This window comes from Schistocerca gregaria, chromosome 4 (assembly GCF_023897955.1).
Source record: "Schistocerca gregaria isolate iqSchGreg1 chromosome 4, iqSchGreg1.2, whole genome shotgun sequence".
In the NCBI taxonomy this organism is placed as follows: Eukaryota; Metazoa; Arthropoda; class Insecta; order Orthoptera; family Acrididae; genus Schistocerca; species Schistocerca gregaria.
Genome location: NC_064923.1, coordinates 247,859,141 through 247,873,548, shown reverse-complemented (window position 1 = coordinate 247,873,548; position 14,408 = coordinate 247,859,141). Strand labels below are relative to the sequence as shown.

Below are 14,408 nucleotides of genomic sequence, written 5' to 3'. Positions count from 1 at the left end.
GCTTTTCTTGCAGCGACACTATGTATATTAATTTAAACCATTAACTTTTCCTACTTGTGCGGTCGCACTACTGAACAGTGATGTTACTATTGGCTGACATCATCACGTGTCCTATGCTCTGAATGCTCTGAATATCCGCCGTCATCGGCTGGCGAGATCGCGCGCGCAGCAGTCTGATGGCTGGAAATTCCTGGTTTCCTGCTGTGATCGAAGTATTAGCCTGTTGGCTTCGCCTTCGAGCTTGTCTTCTATCTTGAAGTTTTGTAGTGCATATATGTTTGGGTTGTCATGTCTATTAACTGCGGTAATGGATTTTTTATTTTATTTTAATTAATGAAGTAAAGTTGGAGGTGAGATAGAATGATTATGATGTGCATGAGTGTGATTTGTTGTTTGATGAGTTGTGGTGATGCTTGAGATGATTATGGAGATGGAGTGAGATAGGACATTTACAAATTTATTAGCCATGTATGCAAGTTCCCCCAAAAGTGTTAAATCTATTCATAGGTGTTACATTTATTTGTTGTTATAGTTATTAGGTCGGTAGAGAGTCTAGTACAAGGATGCTCTGGATTGACATAGTACATTTTCGTAAATATTTATTATAGATCTAGTTCCCCAAAAGTACTAAGCCTATTGTTAGTGTTGCGTTTCTGTGCTATATCTAATATCTGATTTGTTATTTGTATACATATGTTGTGCAGCTTTTTTTTGTATATCTATTTGATTAGCTTTTTTTAAAATTTATTTGTTAATTTTTTTTATTTATTTTTTATTTTTTTTCAGACCTATTTTTATGTTAGCTGACAGGTAGGGGGTGTTGTCTTTTTCAGTTTCTCAGTAGATCTGGCCATCTTGTAGTGGCCAGTCTGTGTATTCTGTGGCCTAGGTTTCTTATTAGAGTGTTTTGTGAGTTCTGTGTTTTTATCGTAGAACATCCGTGCTGACTGGCGGATTCTTTCTTGTAGCGGCTGGACTTGCGCGAGGTGGTGCAGCTCGGCTGTCGGGAAGTCCGCTGGCAGGTGTAGGGCTCGTCGGAGAGTGCGGTTTTGCACCCGTTGGAGTCTTCTTGTGTGGGTGATGGCCGCATTACCCCACACGATCGCGGCGTATTCCAGGACTGGTCTCACCAGGGTGAGGTAGATCACGACCCCCAGCCGTGATGGAAGAGATGAATTCTGGTTCAGGACTGGGTAGAGTTGCCTTAGTCTTCCCAGTGCTTTGGAGCGTATTGCCTCGATGTGGGGTTTCCATGTCAGCCCTTTATCCAGTGTTAGACCTAGGTATTTAGCTGTTTTTGTCCATGGTACCGGAGTGCCTGTGATGGTTATTCGCCGATACCTGGCTGGTAGCTTTCGTCTGCAGATGACAATAGCCTGGGTCTTGGTTGGATTAAATGACAGTCGCCATTTCTTTGCCCATTCTGTTAGTGTGTCGCAGGCTCTCTGTAGTCGCTCTTGTAAGTGGTTGGCACTTCTGCTCCTCGAGTACACGGCGGTATCGTCCGCGTATAAGGCGATCTGTACTCTATTTATTGTCGGGAGGTCTGCAGTGTACAAGATGTAGAGCAGGGGTCCGAGTGCACTACCCTGTGGTACCCCTGCTTGAATTCTTCTTACTCCGGATGTGCCGTCCTGCGCCCTCACATGGAAAGTGCGTCCTTCCAGGTAGTTCCGGATCAGCCGTACGTGCGGCACTGGTACCCCCTGCACGAGTAGTTTGTACAGGAGGCCCTTGTGCCAGACGCAGTCGAATGCGCAGGAGACATCTAGTAGTACTGCTCCAAAGTACTCCTTGCGCTCGACGGCGTCCAGGGCCTCTTCGACGACCCTCAGCAGTTGATGTGTAGTAGCGTGCCCGCGTCGGAAGCCAAACTGTTCTTCTGGCAGCATTCGTTCAACTTCTATGTGTCGGAGGAGACGTTTAGCATATATCCGTTCGAATATTTTTGAGACCGCTGGCAGGAGACTTATCGGGCGGTAGCTGTTTGGTGACCTGCGGTCTTTTCTAGGTTTGGGGAGTGCTATGATTTCTGCATGTTTCCACGCCAGTGGGTATTGAGCAGAGGTTAGGATGTTATTGAATGCTGCGGTGAGTAGTGAGCTTGCAATTGGTGGCATTTGTTGTATTAATTTGTTCGTTACTAGGTCTGGACCTCCTGCCTTTCTTGGATTGAGGGCTTTAATTTCTAGCTCCACTTCTTCGATTGTTATGGGTTCTATGATATCGTCTGCTTGTTGCTGTAGGAACCTTGGTAGTTGCTCTTCAACAAGCTGTATATGGGCAACGTCTACCTGGTCTTCGATTGGTTTGAAGTTTTCTGCGAACACGTCCGCCAGGGAATTTGCCTTTGCGTCCGGTTCGCATATGAATTCGTTGTTCACCTCTATCGGTGGTATTCTGCTTCCCTTTTGTAGCAGGCTCTTCGTGAGTTTCCAAACTGATTGGTCGCGTGTGTCTAGTTGCGCTACTTTTTCTTCCCATTTTTGGTATCTGTGGGCTTGTATATCTGCTTTTATCTGTCTCTGGGGTCTGTTGATCGTTCTTTTGGTGGCTGGCAGTCTGGTGTTCAGCCATTCCCGGTTAAGGCGGTTCTTCTCCGCGATCATGGCGAGGATTGTGGGTGGCAGTTGCCTTGAGTTGTCTCTCTGATGCTGTGGTCTGTGTCGGGTCGCTGCTGTTGCTGCGTCCAGTGCTTTTGAAATAAAGTGCAATAGTGTGGCGTCCACCCCTGCTTCTGTGGGATCCGGGAATGCCATTAGTTCATGTTCCAAGTTGCGATGGTACATTTCCCAGTTGATCTCGCGTGTGTTTATTCCTCTGTGTGCAGGTGCTTGGACTCCATCTAAGTCTATGTCAATGATGACAGGGAGAAGATCCGAGGACAGAGCCTTTCGTGTGCTGGCGCCAATGGCATGTGGCACTCCTTTGACGATTGCAATATCTAGCACGTCGTGTCGTCCTCTGGATGGGATGCTGGTAGGATCATGTGGCCCAATGACTGTGGCATGATGTCTGTCTGCTGTGCGTAGGAGTCGTCGTCCGCTGTTGTTCGTAATCCTGCTGTTCCAGGCAGTATTCTTGGCGTTAAAGTCTCCGCCTAGAAAGGTGTTCCCTCTCATTGTAAGCAATGCATCAAAGTCTGCTTCCTGAAGGATGCCTCTAGGTGGCCTGTATACTGCCACGAATTGAATGCGTCCCCTCGATGTATCTATTGCCACTCCTGTTGCTTCTGTTGTGGCAAGTGGTGGTAATTGTATTGGGTGATGTCGAAGAGACTTGCGGACGTAAACTGCTGTACCTCCTCCAGCTGTTGGTCTATCCGTCCTGAAGCAGGTGTAATTAGGGACCTTAACATTTACCCCCGTTTTCAGATGTGTCTCAACAACTAGACACACGTCTATTCCCTCTTCTTTTAGGAAGTGGCGGAATTCGCCTTCCTGTCTTGTTATGCCATTGGCGTTCCATATACATATGGTCAATCCGTATTGTCTAATGGCTATACTTTTGTTGGCTGCTGGCTGACGGTGTTGCCGCGAGGGCGGCTTGGACTGCTGCGGCTATTTGTTCAGGGATAGCCTTGGCAATAGTCTCCATTGCTGTTGCGATGGCGGCGGTCACTGCTTTCAAGAGAGGTGCCATCACCTCGGTTAGCTGTGGCGTATGTTGTTGGTTATTGGCGTCTGCCTTGGCTGTGCTGTAGGTGCTTGTTGCGGGCAGACTCTCGTTGTCCTTATGTTGATTGTGTCGCGTCCCTCTTCTGACGACTGCCGACGAGTAGCTGGCACCTGGGCGTGCTGCCGATGCGGTTCGTTGCCTGGCAACATAGTCTCTTATCACCTTGCAGCCCATGTAGCTGCCAGGGTGTGCCTCTGAGCAACGGGCGCATTTTGGTGCTTCGTCTGCTGGCTTTTGACATTTGTCACTTGGGTGGTCCCCGGCACATCTAACGCACTTCGGCTGCATCATGCAGTGTCGGGCTACATGATCGAGCCCCTGGCATCTGAAGCAGAGCCGCGGTCCTCGTTTTCGGCGTGGCTTCTCCATAGTCACGCTCGTATTGGCGATGCTTGTCATGTTGCGGAGTTGGCGGTTGTCTGCTGTGTCAGGTGCTATAATCATAAACAGGGGTGTCTCTTTGCCCGTTTTAGGTGACTTTATTTTCGTCACCGAGCTCGGGACAATCTTCAGCATAAGCAACTCCTTCTGCAGATCTTGTATGCTGAACTTATAAGGCAGACCCCTCATTACTAAGCTGATGGGTTTTTCGTGTTCTGTGGCATAGGTGTAGTAGCCCCAGTTTTTGCTTGTCAACTCCTTGGTGACGTTCTCAAAGTCTGGCATTGACCTTGTGTGTAGTCTGTATAAATCCTTTCCAGCAGGTTTGAACTGAAACGGATCCTTGGCTACACTCCTAACTACTTCGAGAAGTGTCATATATGCTTCTTCGAAGCAGATTATGATCGGAGGAGGCGTTTTTGCTTTGGGAGGGGGCGGCTGAGGGCGTGGTGGCCCGGGGTCGGGCTGAGCTGCGTCCTCGGGCAGCTGCTGGAAGGCGTTCTGCATCTGGACGCCCGCGTTGACGAGTTGTTGCGCCCTTGCTGTCTTCTTCGGCTGCCTCCAACCCTCTGCGTCCGGCGCGGTGTTTTTGCGGCTCTTCCGCTTTCTGTTCTTGGGTGGCTCTTCGGTCTTCCTCCCACTCCGCGATGGACCGGCGAGATCGCGTGATGACTGGCTTACAAAAGCGCTTGGCAACTCGATTTCAATGCTTCGGAAAGTAACATGCGGAATTTATACTTTCGTTATACGAAACTATGCTGTATAAATGTTGCTGCACACCACAGATATTTCCAAAATGTTTTTTCCCCCGTTTATAAGACCATAACGGTTCAATAATTGATAAGTTTTACTGTTCCGAGGAAGAGTATACCGTCACTTAACACGGGAAAAGGGTATTTCCACCCGGGAGGAAGCGTATTTTTAACCAGGTAATCCAGGAAAAATCCGGGAATTTTTTTTCCTCGTCCGTGTATACCCCTGATGAATTTTGTTTGTAAATTATTCCATATGTCACATCTTTTTTATTTACAGACTTTGTATTTCAGTTAATTGTTCGTATTTCTGTGATAAGACAGTGCTGTCCTCCTCTTCATTTGTTTTTTCTCTATTACTATTAATATCGCTGTCCTGATCTGCATCGGTTTTTCTTTATAACCATTACCATCAGAGGATGGTCATTACATCTGAAATCGATAGTCTCGGGACAATATTTTGGTGATCATAGAATGGAAATAAAGGGAAAAAGCCCTATATCCATTGACCATCATTTATATAAAAATGACAATGTAACGATTTGTATAGCTGGTAGAATGACCAGTAGCGGTGTCTGCAACATTATTTTTAGGGGTTTATGACTAAATGGAGACCCGCTTGGCCATTAAATACACTCACTTGTGAGACACTTATGTGTTCTATACACTTGCTAGAAGTTCCTCCAATCAATTGTTATTTCAACCATTTGGGATCTCTGTTTGGACGAAATTCATGGATCTTTCTAAATTGCACATAATGTGAAGCTCGTATGAAAGCATCATTTTGGGCGCACTACATATAGATGGATTGAACACTTAACCTTTTGTTTGATGCTGCCAAGCTACAATCATTTAGAATTTCAGTACTAATATTACGTTTGTGCCTAATGCCCTGATTCTAATGCTTGTAAAAGTTATTGGTTATCCATAGGACTGAGTGAGTGTTCACCTTCAGACTTTTCATCATTGTTTAGGAAACTGCTACTATGTACCTGTCATTGTGTTCACAGTTCGTCGGCAGTTGCTGTGTAGCACAAAAGGTCCTGCGCTGGGACGTGGGCAATTTCATAACTGCCAACATGGGCTACGGCTTTGGTCTCATGCTGGCTGTGCTCATCTCAGGACCATCTGGTGAGCAACTGCTGCTTGCCTAGGCTTTGCACCCTTCTTCTTCCTCTGTCATCTTGGAACCAAGAATGATCTCGCTCTTGCAGAATTTTGACCAGGGTATGACACTCTACTGATGAATGCTGTGTGTTCTAGAAACATGAGCAATCAAACTAGGTCATAGAGCCACATCTCTATCTTATAATTTTATCAATCTTTGTTTACACTGTCTGCATTCCTGTCTATGTTTAGAATACTAAATGATCATTCATTATTTTGTGTCATTTGATCTGATGATTAGCTTAAATCATCTGAAAGATGCATGGAGTAAAAGTCTGTCTCATTCCACACTCTATAAATGACTATGAAGTGCATTAGGTATTGTATTTTTTGTAGCATTATATACATATTAGGAAAATGAAAAATTAGTGCCTCTAAAGATGCAGAAATAATATACTTTTATGGAGCATTGATATAGAGTTGTAAAGGAATGGATTCAAATTGTCATACTTTGGTTGGAATAGTAAATACTGAGCATGAAAGCACTGATACTGAAACTGTATTTTGGTTGTTGAAAAAATGATCTGAATTTCATACTGAATTACTATAAGTTGAAAAGTTGTAACAAAGATGCCACTGAGTACAGTTTTCACAGTTAGACAAAGATGTATTATGTGCCTGTGGTGGCTTATTTGTCTTTTCACATCAAGTTGGGCATGTGATGCCAGGTATGTACTGTTTGTTCATACAGTTGGTTCAAGGAAGATACACATCCATGGAGTCCTGATGAAGGATGATAACAACATGTAGGTTCACACACTCAAATCAAATGAGCAGCCATTGCTGAACATATGACATCACAAGTGAAGAACAGTGTTATAGCCATAGTGTCAGAAAAGATAGATTGCAGCTCACTATAAAGATTACATGACACATTGAGTTGCAGACAGACACAGTGAAAAGATACTTACACGTTAGCTTTCAGCCAAAACCTTCATCAGAAAAGGAAATACACACACATATTCATTCACACAGGCACGCACACCTCACACACACATGTCCACCATCTCCAGCAGCTCTGACAATGCCACATGACAGGTTTTCTCTTGCACTTCAACAGCATACAGCCACATCAGGCCAAAGGGCTGCAGTAATATTGTATGTTTAAGAAGCAGTTGAATTTTCCATCTACATTGTCAGCTTTATTAAATTCTTCCCAGTTTTCTCCTTGGCATTTGTCTCTAGAAACACTGTGACTGAGCCTGTGGTTCATGACTGTGGTTCAATAATTTTCTTCCATGATCTGTTCATAACTGGTCCGTATATTTTATTGTTAACATTTGACAATTGTGTTCAGATGAATCATCAACTATTGATTTTAAAGCTAAATCACTGCATGATGTTTGATGTAAACACAAATTGTCAATGGCCTTTGCACTATGTTTTCCAATCCTCATAGAACATTTTGTTGTGAAAAAATGTGAAGCTGACCATCAACAGCAATAGGTACCCCTGACCATTACTGCCTGATAGAAGATCAACATTTAAAGTGTCCACAAATGATGAGTCTCTCAGCTGCCACCCATTTCATACCAAGAAGTCCCTTCCATGAAGCCTAGCCATGATGCCAAGCATCATTCTGAAATTATCCTCATAACCTTCTCCAGAAACAGATCTCACATGCCTTTTATCTGTCACTATATTTCATATGTCGAGAGAAGAGCTCTGATAGCTGGCAGCACAGTTGCCATTATTCAACATGAACGGGCACTGAGCCAGCAGTGGTCGCCCAGCACTACGGCAATACTAGCACATTGCCACATTAATGTAAACAAAAGCTCACGATCTGATGGGCCATCGTGGATGCGCGAAGCAGGTGCGCCTAGGCCGCGGCAACTGTCAGAGCTCTTCTTTCACCGTTTGCACTGTATCATCCTCTACCCCATGAAAGACAGGGGCATCTGTGAGAGCAACCATGTGATCTACAAACTTAATTCAACCACTGTGTCACATTTTATGTGGGCGTGACAACTAACAAGTTATTTGTCCACATAATTTCCCACCACCAAACTGTCACCAACAATCAGGTTGACTGAACAGTTACTGAACATGCTAACCAACACAACGTGCTTCACTTCAATGACTTCTTCACAGCCTTTGACATCTGGATTCTTCCCTCCAACACCAGCTTTTCTGAACCACACAGGTGGGAACTCTTTCTACAACGTATCCTTCATTTCTGCAACGTCCCTGGCCCTAACCTTCACTAGTTCCTGTCCTCCATCTGATTATCCCCTTCCATGCTACCACTACTGAGACATTCACCTTCTATCCCGACAGTGATCCTTCCAAGTCCTTTCTTCTTCTCTATTTCTCTTCACAATTTCCCCCCTCCCCTCTCCCTCGAGCATAACCACCTGATGCTGCATCTAGCAGCTGTGACCTGTCCACTGCACACTTCCACAAGCAGCACTACAGCTCCTACCACCCCTACCTCTACCCTGCTGTCCCTCACACTAGCCCCCCTCCTCCACCCCTTGACACCCCTCCGCATGCTTCCTCCTTACCCACAATACAATTAGTAGTGTATGATAGTCATTACATTTGTGTTATAATACCCATAAGAACCTGAGAGCTGTCACTTAAACCCTAAACTTTACCTCGCAGGCCATGAGAGCTGTCAGTGTATCATGCTTCATGAGCCCTGTGATTCCACTGATGTATTTAACACAGCCGCTTTCCCAGCTACAGCCCGCATCTTTTAATACCATTCAGCAGTATTCCATAATTCCTCTTTATCATAACTCCCTAATACCTTATGTGTTCTTCCAGTTTACCATGCACTAGTTATCCTGGGTGGATATTCTGCTGTCACTCCTACTGTACTCAGGAGACTTGGAGCTGTATAATGATGATGTCATGCTAACACATACAAACATCTCATCTCTGTGGAAGCCTGATACCTAGCACTGGTGCACAACTAACCACTCCCTTGATGTTGACCTCCACTTCAAGAATAGCTACATTAATACCTCCAACCATATCAAACCTACCAGCCACCTACAATACATCAACATTGACAGCTGTCGCCTGTTCCATGCCAGGAAGAACCTTCCATACAACTGAGACACCAGAGGCTGTCACATCTGCAGTGAAAAGTAGTTCCTTTCAAATATGCCAAGGTCTCACTGAGGCCTTTTAAGACTTAAATTATCATCCCAATCTTGCACAGAAACAGATCTCACATGCTTTGACTATCCAATCACTTACCACCTAACTCATACCCACTGTCTGCCCACAAAGCAACACACCTCTTGTGACTCAGTACTGTACAGGACTACCTCTTATCTTGCTCTGAAATGAGGAATATTCTCCACACTATCGTGCCCGCCCCTCCTACAGTGGTATTCTGTCACCCACCATACCTCTACAATATCCTTATCCATCCTTACTCCCATCCCTGTGCCTCATGTTTCATATTCCTGCAATAGACTTAAATGCAAGATGTGTCACGTATATCCTCCCACTACCACCTATTACAGTCTTGTCACCTGTCAAAGGCAGGGCTACTTGTGAAAGTGGCCATGTGATCTACAGACTAAGCTGCAACCAGTGTGCCACTTTCTTCCATTTTCTACATGGGCATGACAACTAATAAGCTGACAGTCCGTATGAATGGCACCTGCCAAACTGTGGCCAAAAGTCAGTTGATATGTTGCTGAACATGATGCCAAACATCATGTGCTTCACTTCAATGACTGCTTCACAGCTTGTGCAATCTGGATTCTTCTTATCAACACCAGCTTATCTGAACTGCACAGAAGGGAACTCTCCCTAAAACATATCTTTTGTTCCTGTGACACCATGGCCTCAACCTATGCTAGTCCCTATCCCCTTTCCTGCTTCCACTCCAGCATTATACATGCCTTCTACCCCACCAACGCCCTACTAGTCGTTTCCCCTTCTCTACTTCTCTCCTCGCCCCTGTCCCACCATGTCCCTGCATGCTCCCATAGACAGAACAGTATCTTCCCCTACCTTTCCCTGCTATCTCACCTTCTCCCCACCCCATGCCACACCTCCTCCTTATCTCCACCTCCCTCCCCAGCAGATTGCTGCTCACATAAGATACAATCCCAATCCACAGTCAGGCCTCAGTACCTGGAGACAGTAGCCATGTTTGTGTGAGTTGTGCTAATGTGAATGGGTGTGTGTTTTCTGTTTCAGAAGAAGGATGTTTTTGTCTGAAAGCTGAAATGTTAAGCAGTCTTTTTTATTGTGCCTGACTGCGACATAATGTCTCCTCTTTGTGGCGAGAAGGAATCTCTATCATTATCATGTTGCTGAATAATATTATATTCATCTGGTGAGGCAAACTCAAATTACTCTGTCATGTAAGGATGTTTTTTTATATTAATTATGAAACATTAAAAATAATTAATACTTTCAGCAATCACTAAGTAAGGTTTGTGCCATTCCTTGCTATCTTTATATCTTTACAGTCTCAGTAACGGTACTCAGCCTCTGACACTGACAGTCATACTGGTCTTGTCAGGATATGTAAAATATCCTTGACCTGAGTGTCATGTCAGACTAAGGCCACTCAATCAATTAGGCACATAAAGTGACACTTTAAACAACTTCTTGCAGTCAAAATTAGTTTTCTGTTTACACTGGCTGTGGAATAGAGTAATGGACAAGGAGTCTTTGCTTTGGCTAGAGACAAACAGACAGAGAAAAAGAGACTATGTATGTGTGTGTACATACATGTTGTTGTTGTTGTTGTTGTTGTGGTTTTCAGTCCTTAGACTGGTTTGATGCAGCTCTCCATGCTAATCTATCCTGTGCAAGCTCCTTCATCTCCCAGTACCTACTACAACCTACATCCTTCTGAAACTGATTAGTATATTCATCTCTTTGTCTCCCTCTACGATTTTTACCCTCCACATTGCTCTCCAATGCTAAATTTGTGATCCCTTGATGCCCCAGGACATGTCCTACCAATCGATCCCTTCTTCTAGTCAAGTTGTGCCACAAACTTCTCCCCAATCCTATTCAATACCTTCTCATTAGTTACATGATCTACCCACCTAATTTTCAACATTCTTCTGTAGCACCACATTTTACATACATACTTTCATCAATAACTTGCATAGTTGTCCTGGACACCAGAGTATGTTTGGTCATCAGCGAAGGTTAACCCTTTTTTTAATTGAAAAGTAATTTATGTTAATACACTCCTGGAAATGGAAAAAGGAACGTCTGCTCCGGACACTGCGAGAGGGCTGTACAAGCAATGATCACACGCACAGCACAGCGGACACACCAGGAACCGCGGTGTTGGCCGTCGAATGGCGCTAGCTGCGCAGCATTTGTGCACCGCCGCCGTCAGTGTCAGCCAGTTTGCCGTGGCATACGGAGCTCCATCGCAGTCTTTAACACTGGTAGCATGCCGCGACAGTGTGGACGTGAACCGTATGTGCAGTTGACGGACTTTGAGCGAGGGCATATAGTGGGCATGCGGGAGGCCGGGTGGAAGTACCGCCGAATTGCTCAACACGTGGGGCGAGAGGTCTCCACAGTACATCGATGTTGTCGCCAGTGGTCGGTGGAAGGTGCACGTGCCCGTCGACCTGGGGCCGGACCGCAGTGAGGCACGGATGCACGCCAAGACCGTAGGATCCTACGCAGTGCCGTAGGGGACCGCACCGCCACTTCCCAGCAAATTAGGGACACTGTTGCTCCTGGGGTATCGGCGAGGACCATTCACAACTGTCTCCATGAAGCTGGGCTACGGTCCTGCACACTGTTAGGCCGTCTTCCGCTCATGCCCCAACATCGTGCAGCCCGTCTCCAGTGGTGTCGCGACAGGCATGAATGGAGGGATGAATGGAGACGTGTCGTCTTCAGCGATGAGAGTCGCTTCTGCCTTGGTGCCAATGATGGTCGTATGCGTGTTTGGCGCCGTGCAGGTGAGCGCCACAATCAGGACTACATACGACCGAGGCACACAGGGCCAACACCCGGCATCATGGTGTGGGGAGCGATCTCCTACACTGGCCGTACACCTCTGGTGATCGTCGAGGGGACACTGAATAGTGCACGGTTCATCCAAACCGTCATCGAACCCATCGTTCTACCATTCCTAGACTGGCAAGGGAACTTGCTGTTCCAACAGGACAATGCACGTCCGCATGTCTCCCGTGCCACCCCACGTGCTCTAGAAGTTGTAAGTCAACTAGCCTGGCCAGCAAGATCTCCGGATCTGTCCCCCATTGAGCATGTTTGGGACTGGATGAAGCGTCATCTCACGCGGTCTGCACGTCCAGCATGAACGCTGGTCCAACTGAGGCACCAGGTGGAAATGGCATGGCAAGCCGTTCCACAGGACTACATCCAGCATCTCTACGATTGTCTCCATGGGAGAATAGCAGCCTTCATTGCTGCGAAAGGTGGATATACACTGTTCTAGTGCCGACATTGTGCATGCTCTGTTGCCTGTGTCTATGTGCCTGTGGTTCTGTCAGTGTGATCATGTGATGTATCTGACCCCAGGAATGTGTCAATAAAGTTTCCCCTTCCTGGGACAATGAATTCACGGTGTTCTTATTTCAATTTCCAGGAGTGTATATGCAACATTTAATTGTATGCTGAAGATTTTTTATAGACAAAAATTTTGATTTATTCACCTTTGAGCATTATACATGCAAGCTGTTTCACCCAATAAATAATTTGGTAAACAACAATAACTACAGTAATAATTTCCAAAATATACTGGTGTGCAAACTTTAAAGACAAAAGTAAATTTCACATGATGTGTCACACTCAAGTAACATAGGTCAGTGAAACAATATAATGAAGAAGTTTGTTGCTGCTCACCATACAGAGTAGATGATGAATCCCAAAAAGGCACAGCAATCAGAAAGTCAGCATTTGGCCAGGAAGGCCTCTTTCATAAATATAAAAAAAACACACTCACTCATGCAAACACAACTCATACACACATGACCACAGTCTATGGTAGCTGAAGCCAGACTGTGAGCAGCAGCACATTATAAGAGACAACCAGGTGGGTGTAAGGAGGATGCTGAGAGTGGGAGGGAGAGGGATACAATATAAACTGCAACCACTGTGCTGCATTCTGTGTGGACATGACAACTGACAATTGTCTGTTTGCATGAGCGGCCACTGACAAACTGGGCGAGAAACAACTGGACCACCCTGTTGTTGAGCACATCACCCAGCATGACATCCTTCATTTCAGTGAGTGCTTCACAGCCTGTTCCATTTGGATCCTTCCCACCAACACCAGCTTTTCTGAATTGCGCAGGTTGGAACTCTCCCTGCAATGTATCCTACGTTCCTCTAACCCTCCTGGCCTCAACCTTCATAGTCATTGTTCTTAGCCACCTAGCCTCTTCCCTATTTTCATTCCACCACTACACAACCCTCTATTTCACCAATGCATGCTGTCTTTTTACTTCTCTTCTTGTGTGCTTCTCCCCACCTCTCTCTCCCCTGACCTTCATCTAACCTCCCGACTGAACATAGCTGTCCTACTCTGCACCTCATCCCTTCAAACTGTCAGCAGCACTTTACTGTCCCCCACCCCTACCCTGATATCCCTCCACCTTCCCGCCCCAGCTTCCTCCTTACCTCCACTCGGTTGCCTCCCTATAATGCGCTACTGCTCAGTGTCTGGCTCCAGCTGCCAAAGACTGGGGTTGTGTGTGTGTAAGTTGCATTTGCATGAGTGTGTATGTGAGGGTGTGTGTATGTTGTCTGGTTTTAACAAAGGCCTTGTTGGCCGAAAGCTAATTTTCCAACAGTCTTTTTGTTGTGCCTTTCTGCGATTCAGCATCTCCACTATATGGTGAGTAGCAACTATCCTTTTCATTGGATTGTTACATTCCATCCTGGATTTTCCATTTTTTGATAGGTCAATCAAACTTGGACCATACATAGAAAGAACTGATACAGTATGGCACAGAGATGAGATGAATGAAAATGACACTCTTATTCAAAGACAATAATTTCACTGAAGTCACAATGATATATGTCAGTGGACTGTACAAAAGGTGAAACATGGTCTGTGATAGGGTGTGTGATCACCAAGGACAGCAGTGTATATTCTGCAATATGCTCCCATGCTGGGCACCAGGTTAGTAAGTTCTTCTGGTAGGGCATTTCATGTCTCCACCAGCATGATTGACAAATGCTTGTCAGTCATTGGTGCATGTGGACACACTTCAATACATCTCCCCAATACATCCCACATGTGCTGGATGGGCTTTAATGGAGGGAAACAGGCAGGCCAGTCCATTCACTGAATATCTTCTCGTTCCAAGGACTCCGCCTGCTTAGTTCGATGTGGTCATGCATTGTCATCAATAAAAATGAAGTTGGGGCTGAATGCACCACTGGAACGAGGAAGGAATACAGTGTCACAATAATGTTATCTGATGAGTGTATCTTGTTCAATGATTTGGA

General features: G+C 45.5%; 1 protein-coding gene across 1 annotated transcript in view; it reads left to right on the top strand.

The window, feature by feature from the left end:
• The window catches only part of LOC126267194 (aquaporin-9-like), a 216,055-nt gene that overhangs the window by 98,659 nt on the left and 102,988 nt on the right, over positions 1–14,408 (top strand). Inside the window, exon 2 of the mRNA XM_049972162.1 lies at positions 5,822–5,942. Coding sequence (XP_049828119.1) covers positions 5,822–5,942 — 121 coding nt within the window. The remainder of the gene's footprint in view (positions 1–5,821; positions 5,943–14,408) is intronic.